The sequence below is a fragment of the Typopeltis vanoorti genome, chromosome 6, assembly GCF_054136105.1.
Source record: "Typopeltis vanoorti isolate ZY-2024b chromosome 6, IOZ_Tvanoo_1.0, whole genome shotgun sequence".
NCBI lineage: Eukaryota > Metazoa > Arthropoda > Arachnida > Uropygi > Thelyphonidae > Typopeltis > Typopeltis vanoorti.
Genome location: NC_143554.1, coordinates 53,264,748 through 53,280,961, shown reverse-complemented (window position 1 = coordinate 53,280,961; position 16,214 = coordinate 53,264,748). Strand labels below are relative to the sequence as shown.

Sequence of the window (16,214 nt, the reverse complement as noted above, 5' to 3'; positions counted from 1 at the left end):
CTCCACCACTCAGTCCCCCCCCCCCCAACTACCATCATCATCTACCACCCATCACCATCACTAGTATTTTCATGGACAATCACAAACCTCAATGCCTTACATGGAATTCGAACCCACAGCCTTTTGGCTGGAGAGCAGATATGCTAACCAGGCCAGCATATATATATATATATACAGTAAAACTCCTTTTTTACACTTTTCAGGGGACTGATGGAAAAAAGTGTAAATAGCAAGAAATGTAAAAAAAAACATTAAAAAATGCTAAAAGATGACTTACTGCTAGTATGTGAGTCTACATACTAGATTACAAAATTTAATAACTGAAAATAAATGAATTTACAATTACTTACATTTATATATTTAAAAAAATCTTAAATTGTTGACTGTCTTGCTTTTCGTTTTTTTTTTTTGACATAGTGCCAGATTGCTTTGCATTGAGTTCAATGCTTGACCCGTTTTTTACTATCGTGTTCAAAGTGGACATGGAGAGTCCAAGATCTTTTGCTAAATGCACACGTATTCCAGCATGCCAATCTACATGTCACAGAATTGCCATCTTTTCTTCTACCAAAATACATTTTCTGTCTTTTTTCTCCATGTTACTAACATGGATAATCCACCACCGCAACTTGAAAGCAACTTTCACACGCTAAATTACGTAGCAGAAATTCTGCAATATCAATTCGTGCTGTGATTGAAAAATCATGGTATCACTCATCACTATATTACTGCTGCAAGCGTGCAAGTCACCGTGATGGCGGAAACAAAACTACAGCCGAAAGCAATGCCGTCTGGGAACAGAAATGCACAGATTCCTACAGAAATCAATTCGAAAATCAGTATTGCCATCCGAGAAAAAAATGCAAATCATGGGAAATAAAGTACACATCAAGTTGTTAATGGCAGGAAAACAATATATTGTAAGAATAGGCCTTAAGACGGGACCAACAGAAAATGACGTAAATAGCAGGAAAACGTAAATTGCGGGAACATAAAAAACGGGGTTTTACTGTATGTATGTATGTATATATATATATATAGAAACATTGCTCTTGAGACCAAACATGGTACCTTTTTCAAGTTACCAGATGCCTTCAACAAGCAGGTTTTATGGTGTGGACAAAATTATCTACCATCCATTATAACTTTCACAAACATTCATGCATAGTAGAATTTGAACCCATGAACTGTCGTAGAGCAGAGATGCTCCTCTATGCAGCCAAACATGGTAGATTGGAGCAAAGTGATCAATGCACTAAAATTATTTAATGAGCACTTTGTCAGAGTATTTCATGGTGATGAGGGTGACAGTCAACGCAGGAGGTGTACAAACAGAAACAAATCAATCGGATGTATAAAGTACTCAGCAGGCCAGATGTTGATAAGTCTTCGGCATCATATATAGTTTAAGGAATTAACAATGTATTTGTTAATAAATAAAATTATTTACTTATTATCCTATATTTTGCCGAAGTAAAACTGACATCATCAGGGATTAATACACTTGTATTAGACATGTGCAAGCAGGCACACTTCAGCAACAAGGATGAAAAAAAACGGCGAGAGAGAGAGAGAGAGCGATATACCTATTGGCTTTGGTTAGGTGTTCTTGATCATTGGGCTGACTCTGCAGATGAAGGTTTCCCATATGAGGGGGAGTCTGATACAACCATATTTGTTCAGGTTGGGATAGTTGGTAAGGGCAACTGATTCAAGGAAAAGACTCTAACTTGAATTTCCTTTGGTGGAGTAAAGTGGCTTTTTTCCAATGGATCCTATGCTGGGTATCCAGGGCGTGGCATGGTCTGCTAATCCTGAGTGGCCATAGTGGTGGAATCGGATGTGATAAGAGGCTGATTAGACCACTGTACACAAATACATGCACCAGGTTGTTGGGGGGGGGGGGGAGAAAACTCGAGCTGGATCAGAGAAGATAAGAGAGAGAGATGATAGATGGCAAGTCTCTGGAATGTTGGTTCAGAAAGAGAGAATGAAGAGAAAATTAAAACTGTATAGCTTAGCTATTATGTGAATTGTGAATATGATCCTCTACCTCTATAAACTGTAATAATTTGTTCTTTTTCTTTCAGGATATATAAGAAGACATGTCAGAGGTTTTGAAGAAATTTGAAGACACAGAGGTGAGGACCGTCATCAAGTTTTTCGTGCTGTAAGAAAAGTCTGCAACTGAGATTCACCAAACTTTGTGTGAGATATTAGGGGATTGTTCCTCAGCATATATAACAGTTGCCAGATGGATAGCCAAGTTGAAAACTGGGCATCCCGAGACAACAGATGCCTCCAGGTCAGGAAGACCTCCCACAGCGATCACACCTGAAAACATCAGGTGCAATGCATGTCATGATCCTGGATGACAAACGAATACCAGCCAAAAACAATGCAAAGACTCTGGGGATATCCAGGGAATGATTTGGGATCATTATCCACCAACATCTGGACATGCAGAAGCTCTCAGCAAAGTGGGTCTCCAAATGTTAGAATGCCAAACAAAAGAGAGAATGTGTGCTGTCATTTCAAGGGATTTTGGATCATTTTGAGAAATCAGATGCAAATTTTTTGGCTTGCATTATGACTGTTGATGAAACATGACTCAGAGACCAAACAACAATCAATGGAGTGGAGACACAAAAGTTCTCCACAGCCAAAGAAGTTCCGAACAGAAAAGTCAGCAGGGAAAGTTCATACTATTGTCTTTTGGTATGTGAATGGTATAATCCTTACCAAGTACCTCAAAAAATGTGAAACTGTTACAGCAGCAATTTATTCAACAGCTCTGAAGGAATTGAAGGAGGAACTGAAGGAAAAATGCCACAGGAAACTGAGCAGAGGCATGTTGCTTTTGCAGGACAAACACACCTACTTACACTGCTTATGAAACTAACGGAAATACAAAACTTGTGCATTCAATGTCTGCCTCACCAGATCTGGCCCAATCTAACTATTTCTTGTTTTGTATAAATTTCCTTGATGAGCATCTATGAATAATTTTACATTGAAATATATAGTGATCAATACATATCCTAAGAAGAAATCGAATCATTTCTACATGTCTGGGATTAATTTATTCTGTCCTTTAAGTCATCAAGAAGAATCAGCGTTTTTACTATTTCAGCTGCTTTTCTGATGCAAAAAATTCCTTTATTTCTTCCATACAGGAATCAATCTCAATCTCCATTGTATAAATTTCAATTGTCCAAACTATATTCTGAGTAATTCATATTTACACAAGGACACCACATGTGTCTTTCTTTGATCATATGTTAATGCTAATGAATGCTACATCTAGAATTTTCTGTTTCTGATCATCTTTGGCTAAAGGTTTCTTTACCCCACTCAGTTATATTCATATGTTTCTGTACCACTCCCCAAATTCTGAAAATCACTCTGACCTCTTCAATTTTCTATCAATGAAAGCTTTATTTTCTGCAATTTAATTGCCCAAGCAATGATATTCCTAGTTGACTTCTATGTTGTCCAAAACTCTGACTGACTTCCCTTTTACAATTCCACTAATCAAGCTAGAAGAGATGCAGATTTTTTTTGCTGCAATGATATAATACAAATTGTCCATCTATCAATCAGAATATTAAATAATCTTCTCCACTCACTCAACATCCCTGATCTTTTTTAACCAATTCTGCTACCGAATCACCTCTCCTTACAGGAACCTAGACTCAGAGATAATTCATTATCTTGGAATGTTCCCTCTTCTGCAATAATCCTTTCACTCAGCCATCCAACCTTAATGTTCTCTAGTACTACAACTCTGCCAAAGTTTCGATATCTTCAGGACTGCTACTCTTCCTTTCCATAATCACTTCTCTTTACATCCTTTTAAACACCTTCTTTTAGTGAGTTAAAGAATCTCATTGGAATGGTCTTCATTCCCTGCTCTATTTTCATTCTAAGACATTCCAAGAGAAAAATTTAGCATGCCACAGTGGGTGAACATGAGAACTCAGGCCCCATTATCAGCCTAAACTTAATGAACCATAAACAAATCCAAAAGCTGACTTTGGATTTGTTGAAAATGCAAATGCAGTAATTTGAGTGCAAACAGTAGTCATTCCTTCCTTCTGGTTTCTTATCTAGATAGCAAGTACAATTCAGAGGATAACTGCAATGCTAATATGAACATATACGAGCCCTACAAACTTCTGAAAGAGTCATATGGAATTTTTTTATATTTTTATATGGATGATGGGAGGAGGATTAGAGGGCATCCATGGAAGTTGAGAATAAATGCAGTAAGAAAGGAGTGAGAGCAAGATTTTTCTCTCATAGAGTAATATAATTGGAATGGCTTGACTGTGGAGGTGGCGAGTGTAGATAGAAAATGTATGATAACTGGATAGATGATATGTGGCCACCTTTACCTTTGATGAGCCCTGCCTCCCTGGAAGTCTGGTAATAATAAATAATATCAATTAATTTATATCTACCAGTTTTGCCATTTTGAATCATCATTTTGTTACATTTTCATTAAGTACTCCCTTGTTCAATGAGTCTCCATACATAATATTCTCTTTAACTTGTTTTTCTCATTTGTTTGCATGGTCTCGATTCTTAATTCAGACCACCTGCTTCTTTCTCTTCTCAGCCCTGCTAATCTCTTGCTGCTTCTGCACTTCTCAATTTTGCACTTTGTTCTGCAAAGGATAACATTTAAGCACAGTAATTATTGATGTCCATTTTGTCTTTCTGTATTTCTACCACTGCATTCAACATTAATTCTGAAATTTTCCATCTCATTGTTGATACTGTCCATTCTACTACCATTTGCTTTGTTCTTGTCACCTAACTGGCACTCCCTCCTGAAACATTTGCTCTCCAGTTTCAATTTCCTTTCATATATCTTTTAATTTTTGTGATGAATATATCTCACAGCCACTGCACTGCACAAAATCATGCAAATTCATATCAACAGAAAACTGGTCTTTGCTGCTGTTGTTCTAACAAGTAATAGGGTCATACCAACAATACTGTACTTAAAAAAAATAAAAAATAAAAATTTTTTAAAAAAATGTAAGATATACTTACAGGCTAAATAACTCAGTCAATCACACACCCATTTAAAACAAATTTACAATAAGTTAACCTAACATTATCAACTAAAATATGAAAAAAATTCTTGTCTTTCAGCTTTCAGGAGCATTGATAACTACACAACAGATACAACATGTCACATAATGGCAAGGATATTATTATATGAAAGTGGCAAAAGACTGCAGATGTAGTAACGATTTGCCTTTTTTTTTTTTTTTTTGATGAGCAAAAGAATGACCATTTATTTACCCCTCTGAAAACTTAAAAGTGTGTGTGTGTCTGTGCGCACACACTTTATTTCATTTTCTTAATGTAATGAAATAATAATCTTTCTACTTTTCCCAGAGCATTTCCTTCATAATATGAAAGATATCATTACATGTTCCATTCAACAACCCAATTCATTTTTTAATTAACATATAACATGCTTTGATTTCAAAATTAGTTAAAGGATTAAGCATTCTTTTCAAAGATGATTTCTTCTTAAATGCCTGTAGACATTTCCTGATCATTTTCTTCAATAGTATTAAGAGGTGAAAAAAGTACATAAAGAAAAACAAATTATTACTTACCTTAGATTCTGTTCTCCAGCACCAGTGCATAAGATGTGAAAATTTAGGAGGACAGGAACTTGGAATAGTAAGTCGCTATATTAAAAGAAAATTGATCTTTCATCATCATGTAGAGCATTAATAATTTTTCTACTGTTATTTAACAATCAAGTACAAAAATAAATATTTGTAGTTGAAATCAAACTCTCATGCATACATACATACTGAAGTAAAGATATGGAAACTATAGAATGATTCTGGAAAAATTCCAAAGAACAGGATTAAATTTCAATATGATCAGAGGATTTAAATAAAATTTCAACACAGCTTCATTTAATATTTCAAGCAGATCTGAGTGATCATAAATCTTAATTCTAGTCTACTAAACTGAAAGAGTAGAATCTTCTGGGAAAAAAGTACTAAGATATCCTTGTACTCCAAGCACTAAAAATATTACGTCACATTTGCAAAAGTAATTTTATCAATTTTAATAATTCAGGTTTTCCTATAGAAGTTCTTGGGAAAACAACATAATCCAAACAAATGGTCTATTTTTTTATTCCTTAATTATTAATTACTTTTATATATCACTAAGCTATATGTAAAAGTTGGTAAACAAAAATCATGGGAAGACTTTGGTAAAAATCAGAAGATAAATAAAATGAAGATGAAAAACATGTCTTGGAGGCTGCTGAAAAAGCTTAAGTAATAGAGGAAAAAGTATTGTAAAAAGAACCAGAGATGATAAAGGTGCCATAAAAACTGAAGATAAAGATATTCTAGATGCTAGTTAGTTATTTGGAATTAAGGTTATGAGACCATGTCTGTTGATTGCCTGAGTTCTTATGGAAAGCTTACCAATTTTGTAGAATAAAAAAAACCTCAGTTTCTTGAAGAAAAATTTACTACCCTCATATGAGACTAGCTAACTTAAGTTAAGACAAAAAGCCCACATAAAGGTTCTTTGCATCTGGTAAAGGATGCAAAGAACTTTTACTGTTAAATGAAATGAACAATATTTAACACTGTTCATTTAAGAGAAAGAACAGCGGCAGAAAATATGTAAAGAAAGGCTTAGATGGTGTTCATTATCCATAATAAAGTTTAACAATGTAACTAACACCAAGAGGACAAAATACATTTATTAAACTCACTAATATTTTGCTGGTTTTCTACCCAGCATCTTCAGAGCACAATGATAATTTGGAGTTAAGCCAAATATAAACCAAATAATTATAGAAAAAATTTAAATTGTAACTGACACCTGATGTCTTTACATGGCACTCTCTATGAGTCAGATAACTACAAAGTTAATTCAGAGAAGTCTAGCTATTAAGTTTTAAAATGATAATCTCCCAGATCTTTGGTATATAAATGCAGCCATATTTGTTGTGGTTGGAAGAGTGCTTTACAGCTAATGCTGATTCTAAGAATAGCCTCTCAGACCTATAATGACCTCTATATAATAAAGATGTTTTTCTCCATCTGATCCTATGTGAAGGAGTGTCCAAAGTATGGTCTGCCAATCCTGACTTCCATACAGATAATCTCAGATGTAATTTTTATGTTCTTCAAGGCGTATGAAAAGTCAGGATTGGCAGACCATGCTCTGGATGCTCCTTCACATAGGATCAGATGGAGAAAAACATCTTTATCACATAGAAGTCATTACAGGTCTGAGAGGCTATTTTTAGAATCAGCATCAGCTATAAAGAACTTTGCCAACTTCAACAAGTATGACTGCATTAATTTACCACAGATGTAGGAGATTATTATTTTAAGACCTAATAGCCAGACTTCTCTGACCCATAGAAGATCCCATGAAGAACATTAGGTGCAGTTACAATTTAAATTGTTTATATAATTACTTGGTTTAGTGTTATGTGCCTGTTACAGTTATCACTGAAAATGCCAGGCAGAAAAACCAGTGAAATATTAGTGAATTTCATAAATGTATTTTTATCTTTTGGTATTCATGATGGAGGTTTAATGGAATATTATCAGCACTGGGAAAGGATTAAAACTAATTTTAATGCTCCCAATATTTCTTCAGACATCTTCAGGGATTACAAATAACTTTTGAAACAACACACTCAAATACAATACAATACAATACTAAGTGAAACACGTGTGTGACTAAAGTTCTATCTAGGTGGTGCACCCTCTATGGATGTTTGTAGGTGGCCTAGGATATAACATAGGATCTCTGATAATTAATGTTTCCCAAATTTTGGGAAGTTTTATGCAGCCATATTTATTTAAATTCGGTTGATTTCTGAGTGCTGATGTAGATTCTAAAAACAGTCTTTCTTTTTTGAATATACTATGGTGGATTTAATGGGGGATAAACAGAGAACACATCACCTACATATCTTAGCCAGATGGAAGGTTTGAGAGGGGATGAGTCTATGACTCATTTTTCAAAATTTTACATGCAAAAATTGGCAAGAGTGGACAAGAGAGAGGGGGAGAACCCATAGTGGTTCCCTCTATCTGTTTGTAGATTTTGTTCTTCCAAGAAAAATTTGCCACCAGAATTGACGGCAAAGGAAAATCTGGTTATTTTTCTGGTTAACCATCAATTCTGGTTATTTTTCTTGGAAGAACAAAATCTACAAACAGATAGAGGGAACCGCTATGAGTCCCCCCACTCTCTTGCCCCCCTCCCAATTTTTATTTGGAAAATTTTGAAAAACAAGCCATACACTCATTCCCCCCCACCCCCCTCAAACCTTCTATCTGTGATATGATGATGTGATCTCTATTTGGCCTCATGGCCCAAACACATCAGGCTCCTTCCTCAGTCACCTCAATAGCTTACATCCAAGAATCCAGTTTATGATGGAAAAGAAAAATAACAATAGTTCACCCTTTCTTGGGTAAACTATTGTTATTTCTATAAACTATTGCTATCTTTGGTTTTCTTTGTTTATAGAAAACCTACTCATCAGGCAGATAGATTTGCCAGCATCCCCCCCCCACTCACAGCAATATGGGTTATTAAAACACTATATAACAGGGCAAAATTAATCTGTTCAGGTTACAATGCTTTAACTGCTGAACTAAACCACATCCTTAATACTTTCTTAGCCAATGGCTACATACAACCCCCAATAAATCCAAAAAATATTAAAACCAGTAAACCACAACCCCCCCCCTCCCCCCACCTTCACAATAAAGATTACACTAAATCTATCACCATTCCCTACATCCGGGGCACCTCTGAAAAAATAACCAAAATCCTTAAAAAATATGATCTGACTTCTTGTTACAGACCAATCCTTATATAAAAAGTTGGTATCCCTTATCCCCTCTACCAAAGACCAACTGCTTCCCCTAGATCTACCTGGGGTATACCAGGTTCCTTGTCCTACTTTGGCCAAACAGGCAGGACAGTGAATATGAATATCAGGATTTCAGAACACAAGGACTACATCCAGTTTCACCAGTATAGTCACTCTGGGCTTGTAGACTACGCTCTAGATACTTGCCACAGGATACATTGGAAGAAAGCCAAATAATACACCACAGCAAGTTCAAGTACGAAAAATTATTCACAGAATCAGCTTCAGCTCTAAAAAACATTCCAAACCTCAACAATTTTGGGTGCACGAGAATGTCCCAAATTTGGGAGACTTACATCATGAGAACATCAACCTAACGACCAAGACAACCCAATATAGCCCACCATTAGGACTTTAGGAACAAGAATAGTTTCTTATCTTCTGCCTCATTTGCTTTTTGTAGTGCCTGTGTGCACATGCCATATTTGTATGTTCCCAAGAAGATGGCAATGTGACATTGACAAAATATAGGAAGTATTTATTAAAATTTCTTTTAATCAATATTCCAGTATACGTTGTAAATTCCTAAAATAATTTAATAGTTTAATAATTTAATAATTTAATACACCACAGCAAGTTCAAGTACGAAAAATTATTCATAGAATCATAATAAATTTAGTTTAATCCTTTATCCAAGTGTGAGCAAACAAAGTTTGCGCCTGAAAGTATCTTCAGGACTGGGTTAAGGTGGTACACACCAGGGCAACTCGTTGCAAAGGTGGAGCAAGCTACCAACACTCCTATCTCAGTATCTCCTATAATGCAAAACACATCTCCTTGCGGATATGTCTAATGTTATGCATTAAGGGAAGGGCCACTACCCAGACTAGTTTCGACCTTTATTGAGGTCTCTTCAGTGGGAGCCAGGCCCAAGTGGAGATATCAGGCAGAAGCATTAGCAGGTCATCTCTACCTATAGGAATTGCCAATTGGTGTGCCACCCTTTTTTTTAATAATTTACTCTGGATTTAGAGAAAGATGTTGAAAGTTTATTTTTCACTTGGTTAGAGTATAATAAATTTAGTTTAATCCTTTATCCAAGTGTGAGCAAACAAAGTTTGCGCCTGAAAGTATCTTCAGGACTGGGTTAAGGTGGTACACACCAGGGCAACTCGTTGCAAAGGTGGAGCAAGCTACCAACACTCCTATCTCAGTATCTCCTATAATGCAAAACACATCTCCTTGCGGATATGTCTAATGTTATGCATTAAGGGAAGGGCCACTACCCAGACTAGTTTCGACCTTTATTGAGGTCTCTTCAGTGGGAGCCAGGCCCAAGTGGAGATATCAGGCAGAAGCATTAGCAGCTAATGCTTCTGCCTGATATCTCCACTTGGGCCTGGCTCCCACTGAAGAGACCTCAATAAAGGTCGAAACTAGTCTGGGTAGTGGCCCTTCCCTTAATGCATAACATTAGACATATCCGCAAGGAGATGTGTTTTGCATTATAGGAGATACTGAGATAGGAGTGTTGGTAGCTTGCTCCACCTTTGCAACGAGTTGCCCTGGTGTATACCACCTTAACCCAGTCCTGAAGATACTTTCAGGCGCAAACTTTGTTTGCTCACACTTGGATAAAGGATTAAACTAAATTTATTATACTCTAACCAAGTGAAAAATAAACTTTCAACATTCATAGAATCAGCCTCAGCTCTAAAAAACGTTCCAAACCTCAACAAATTTGGGTGCATGAGACTGTCCCAAATTTGGGAGACTTACATCATGAGAACATCAACCTAACGACCAAGACAACCCAATATGGTCCACCATTAGGACTTCAGGAACAAGAATAGTTTCTTATCTTCTGCCTCATTTGCTTTTTGTAGTGCCTGTGTGCACATGCCATATTTGTATGTTCCCATGAAGATGACAATGTGACATTGACAAAATATAGGAAGTATTTATTAAAATTTCTTTTAATCAATATTCCAGTATACGTTGTAAATTCCTTAAATAATTTAATAGTCATGTGTTGCCAACGTATAAGCCTTTCTAAGAAGTAGATAATAACTGGCTAGAAATGCTTAAATACAGAAATAAAAAAAAAGTTTAACAGTGGCTACACTGCACAGTTCAGAAGGTGTTCAAGGTTTATTCTGCTTTTCATAGAAAACTGTGGAAAACAAACTGGATTCTGGCCAAAATAGCAGTTGTCAAGTTCACCTTTTTACTTTAAGACAAACAGTCAAGAATATGTGAGAATATTACAAGATTTGTCTTCAAGTTTATTAATATGAAGGAAAAAGATGGGAGGGGGGGGTGGAGCATACCATAAGGTGCCAAGAGAAAACCTGTTCAAAATGCTATAATTATATGGCATAAATAAAGAGCAACATATAATCTATACTTAAGTTGTAAGATAATGGAATTGATATAAAATCAAGTGTAAGTGTAAAACAAGAGGGTATGCTATCTCTACTATTATTCAAACCTATATGGATCATGTTATGAGGGAAAAAAAGTTTAAAAGTAGCATTAAACCCTATATCAAAATTGAAGATGTTCAACTCAGTTCATGTGCCAATGATATGCTATTAAATAAATCTAGCACAAGTCTTCAGGAGTTAGTAGCTACGTCGAACAACAGCTGTATCAAATATGGTATAAAAATTAGCAAAAATGTCCTCCCACTCCAATAAGCTGCTTTCTCAATGGAAAATCTACAAACCAAATAAAATACTCCACTATTTAGCTACAGTTGTTAGTTAAAATAGCAAACTACATTTGGAAAGAGATAACAAAGCTGATATGCTAGGAAGTCAGTTGAATAAATTTTATAGATACATACATACATACATACATCTTCAAGGCCCACCTTTCCTAATTGGGTTGTGGGGGCAACAGATGCAAGAGGAACTTCCAATGGTCACGATCCTCTGCCACCAAGCTCAGGTGTTCTGGTGGGATTCCCAAACATGTCCACCCAAGGTTTTGGATATAATCTATCCAGCGAGTCCTTGGCCTTCCACCCTCTGGCTTGGCAAAGAGGGCCTGCTGAGGGAGCCTCTCTTGTGGCATTCTGACCAGGTGCCAGTACCAACGTAACTGTAATCTCTCAACACGGAGAAGCAGTGGTTGAGTATTGAGGGTTTCCCGAATTGCAGAGCTTCTGACTCTGTCGAGTCTTGTCAGCCCCGCAACACCTCGAATGAACCTCATTTCAGCCGCTTGGATTCGTGTCTGCATTCTTTCAGTCGTTACCCAACTCTCATGACCATAGGTGAGGATGAGGACATAGACTGTATTGAAGACAGCCAGCTTTGCCTTCTGGCTTAACCCCCGTTTCAATACTACCGAACGGCCAAGCTCCTGCAATATTGAGCTTGCTAAGCCAATTCAAGTATCTAGCTCTACATCCCACTTTCCATCATTCGTGAATATGGACCCAAGGTATTTAAACTTCTCCACCTGTCTCATTGGGACTCCACTTTACATGTAAGTGGAGTCCCAATGCTTGGCGTCTGCACAAACAGCTACAAACCTATCTGTGGAAGAGCTAAGCAGAACTAGGTCATCTGCAAAAAGCAGACGTCCAATGCTACATCTTCCAATTCTGATACACTCACTGCCTCAGCTGTGCCTATCAATCTAGTCCATAAATATTATGAAAAGGAGGAGTGACAGAACACACACTTGGCAGAGGCCAACGGAGACTGTGAAAGGTTCAGACTTTGTGCTGTTTACCATGACACAAAACTCTGGGCATTCATACAGGAGGGACTTGATGGCAACTAATAGTTGGCCATCCACTCCATACTCATGTACTACTTACCAAAGCATATCTCAAGGAACCCGGTCATATGCCTTCTCCAAGTCCACAAAACATGTGTGGATATTCTTGGCATATTCCCAAGATTTCTCAAAGACTTGCCTTGAAGTGAAGATTTGGTCAGTTGTGCTTCTACCAGGATGAAAGCCACATTGTTCTTCCTGGCACTTTGACTCAACTATGCTCCTGCACCATCTTTCCAAGCACCTAGCATACACTTTCCCTAGCAGGTTGAGCAGAGAGATGCCATGATAGTTACTGCAATCCTTCTGGTCTCCCTTCTTGAAGACTGGTATTATTATGCCTGTCTGCCATTGCTTTGGTGCTCGCCCAGATATCCAAGCAGCCTGACACACTCGAGTCAGCCAGAGAACACCGTCTCGATTTAAGGCTTTTAGCATTTTGGGCCGAATTTCATCATCGCCAGAAGCCTTGCCCGATTTTAGTGATTTTATTGCTAAATGGACCTCTTCTGCTGTGAGACTAGTCATTGCCCTGATCTGCACCTCTTGGATGTCCACAACTGCTGGGCCACCAGGGTTAAGAAGGCTCTCAAAGTATTCCCTCCATCTGTTGGAGGATATCCTTCTCGGATGTTAAAAGAGCACCATCAAAGGCCTTAATTGCCCTTGTTGTGCACGATTTCCTCCCTCGAAGGTGGCAGATGGTCTGCCAGAATACTTTGTTTGTATTTGCATAGGATGAGTCTAATCTTTCTCCAAAGGATTCCCAAGCCTTCTGCTTTGCTGTCTTCATTAACATGGCTTAGGGTCAGGTCATCTCAGGTGACCTAACCCTAAGTCATGTTAGGGAGGACTCCTTTTTTGCCTGGACAGTTTTTTGGACTTCTTGGTTCCACCAAGGTGTCCTTTTCTCACTGCCCGTTGCCACGCCGAGCTGCTTTCTGCCACAGCATGAGAGTGCAGAGGCAGTGACATCCACTCCTCCTCAACATCTGTAGTATGCTTGGGAATCTCTTTGAACCTGGAGGAAATGTCATCTGCAAAATTCTTCCTCACGGCCTCATTTTCAAATGCCTCCCATTTCATGCGGTATAGCTGCTTAGGCCTACTAGCGTTGATGGTAGCATCTGGTTTCTGAAGCCGTAGAGTGCAAACAACAAGGTGGTGCCAGTTGACAGTTCTGCCCCTTTATAGAATAAGTAAAAAATTAGTTCAAAATACTAAACCGGCAAATATATAGGACAATGTTCAAACCAATTTTAACTTATTGATCTGAGATCTTAGTCAGAAATAAACAGTTCATCAAAGAGTAGAGACATGAGAGTTTGAGAAAAATTAGGAACATATGGTATCAATAGCAGAATCATATTAAAATTAAATATATTATAAAGGGACTTGACATCATTTGCAATCAAGAATATATGAGCAAAGGCAACCTAATATGATATAGTCACTTAAATAGAATGGGAAAGATAAGTAAAATAGGTCTCCTATATGCTTACATCTAACATTTTGCTGGAAACACCTCATAAGTGTACAGGTTAGGGATATGATAGCCATTTTGTGGCTGAGTGGCCACAAGGTGGCATATTATATGTGTTGTGTCGTTATTACTATGGCTTAAAGATGTGTAATTGTTTCATATTTTAGTTATTAATGTTAGGTTAACTCATTGTAGGTTTGTATTTTTGTATACAAAATTGCATAAATATAATATTATCAGTATGGTGCCAGTGCACATTAGAGCAATGGTGGCAAAGACTTGATTATTGGGTGAATTGAATTTACATGATTTTGTACAGTGCAGTGAGTGTGTGAGATGTATTTATTGTAAAATCTAAAGGATACTTGGAAGGAGATGAAGCTGTGAGTAATTATGTATTAAGTGTTTCAAGAGTGAATGCCAGTTAGGTAACAGAGAACAAAGCAAACATTAATAGAGTAGGCATTATGAATGGTAGAATGGAATATGTTAATCTTGGAATTAATGTCGAACATGCTTTATTGGAAATAGAGGAGAAAGAAATCAACCAAAATAAGGAAACAGTGAACTTGCATGTTATCCTTCACACAACAAAGTGCAAAATTCAGAAGTTATAGAAGTGGCAAGAGATTAGCAGGACTGAGAAGAGAAAGAAGCAGGTAGTCCAAGGTAAGAATTCAAATGATGCAAACAAATAAATCTCTGGAGATAATTTTTTCCTTACCAAGAAAAACAAAGTAAGGAAAAAATTATCTCCAGAGACTTATGTTCAGAGGAGTACTTAATGAAAGTATAACAAAATCACGTTTCTCTGGTGCAAAAATTAATTCTAATAGAATTAATCTGTAATTGGTCTGAGTTTGATGGAAAGAAAGATTTGTATAATGCTGATGGAATGTACTTAAATGGTTTTGGTGTTAAGGGTCTAGAGAGAGTTTTGTTCATTGAACATGCTGAAGTGCAAATTCAGGAAAACTTATGCAAATTAGGGTGGAAGTAAGTGAGTGTGTGAGAATGACCAACAAGTGCAGAATCTAGTCTCTCAAGCAAAAATATTGAATAGGGTAGTCAATTCAGAAAGTAAACATGGGTGTGGACTAAATAGATGCTAGGTATCAGGAACAAGAGATAGGAGTTTTTGGCATTGGTTAGTGCAACCTTACCAAATGTTATAGGCATTGGTCAGACTTGGCTAACAGCAGATGATGTAGTTATAGGGATTGAATATGAAGGGTTTAGTATTTTCAGGTAAGATAAGGAAGATAGGATGGGGGGGGGGAGATACTGCTGATGATAGCAGATGAAATGCAGGCAAAAATAATAGGAGATATGAAGGAAGGTGGCTGTTCATTTGTTTGAAGCAGTATGGGGTGAGATCAAGGCCAGAAGACAAAATACACAGTTTGGCTGTTATAGGCCAGGGAGTTCCACAGATAATTTGCAAGACATGCATTGCCAAATTAGTACAATGTGTCGAGTGAGTATTATGGGGGACTTCAACTGTGGAGATACAAATTGGAAGAAAGAAAGATAACATAGCAGGAAGGAAAAGAATTTATACACCTACTGATAGATAACTACTTGAGACGTGTGATGGAGGACACTCAAGGTGCGAGAGTATTGCAGTCTTGACTTGGAGGTTGCAAAGCATGAGGAATATTCTGTCAAGAAGGGGTATATGTGGAACTACAAGGCAGATGATTATGACAAGCTTAAAACGACTCTTGAATCTGTGCCAAGGCATAAAATTCTGCAAGGAAAGGATGTTAGTGGTCCATGGGAGATAGTTAATGGGCACATAAAGGAAGCAACATTAAACTGTATACCTAAAGTGGGGAGGGTTAATCAGGTAGGAGATAGAGGAATGAGTAATACCACTAAACATGAGCAACATAAGAAGAAAATGCTGTGGAGAGTACATAAGGAAAAGGTGACCAGCAAACTCATGAACAGTACAAGGGTCAGACAATGAAGACAAGAAAGGTGACCAGCATGGTAAGGAATATAAAATCAGATTATGAGAAGAAATTAGCCAAG

At 37.2% G+C, this 16,214-nt stretch overlaps 1 protein-coding gene across 2 annotated transcripts in view; it reads right to left on the bottom strand.

The window, feature by feature from the left end:
* Positions 1-16,214, bottom strand: part of LOC150105457 (mitogen-activated protein kinase kinase kinase 20-like) — a 346,847-nt gene that overhangs the window by 175,982 nt on the left and 154,651 nt on the right. For both annotated transcript variants that reach the window (XM_090394158.1, XM_090394159.1), the window contains exon 9: positions 5,640-5,714. In XM_090394158.1, the coding sequence (XP_090250284.1) occupies positions 5,640-5,714 (75 nt within the window). The remainder of the gene's footprint in view (positions 1-5,639; positions 5,715-16,214) is intronic.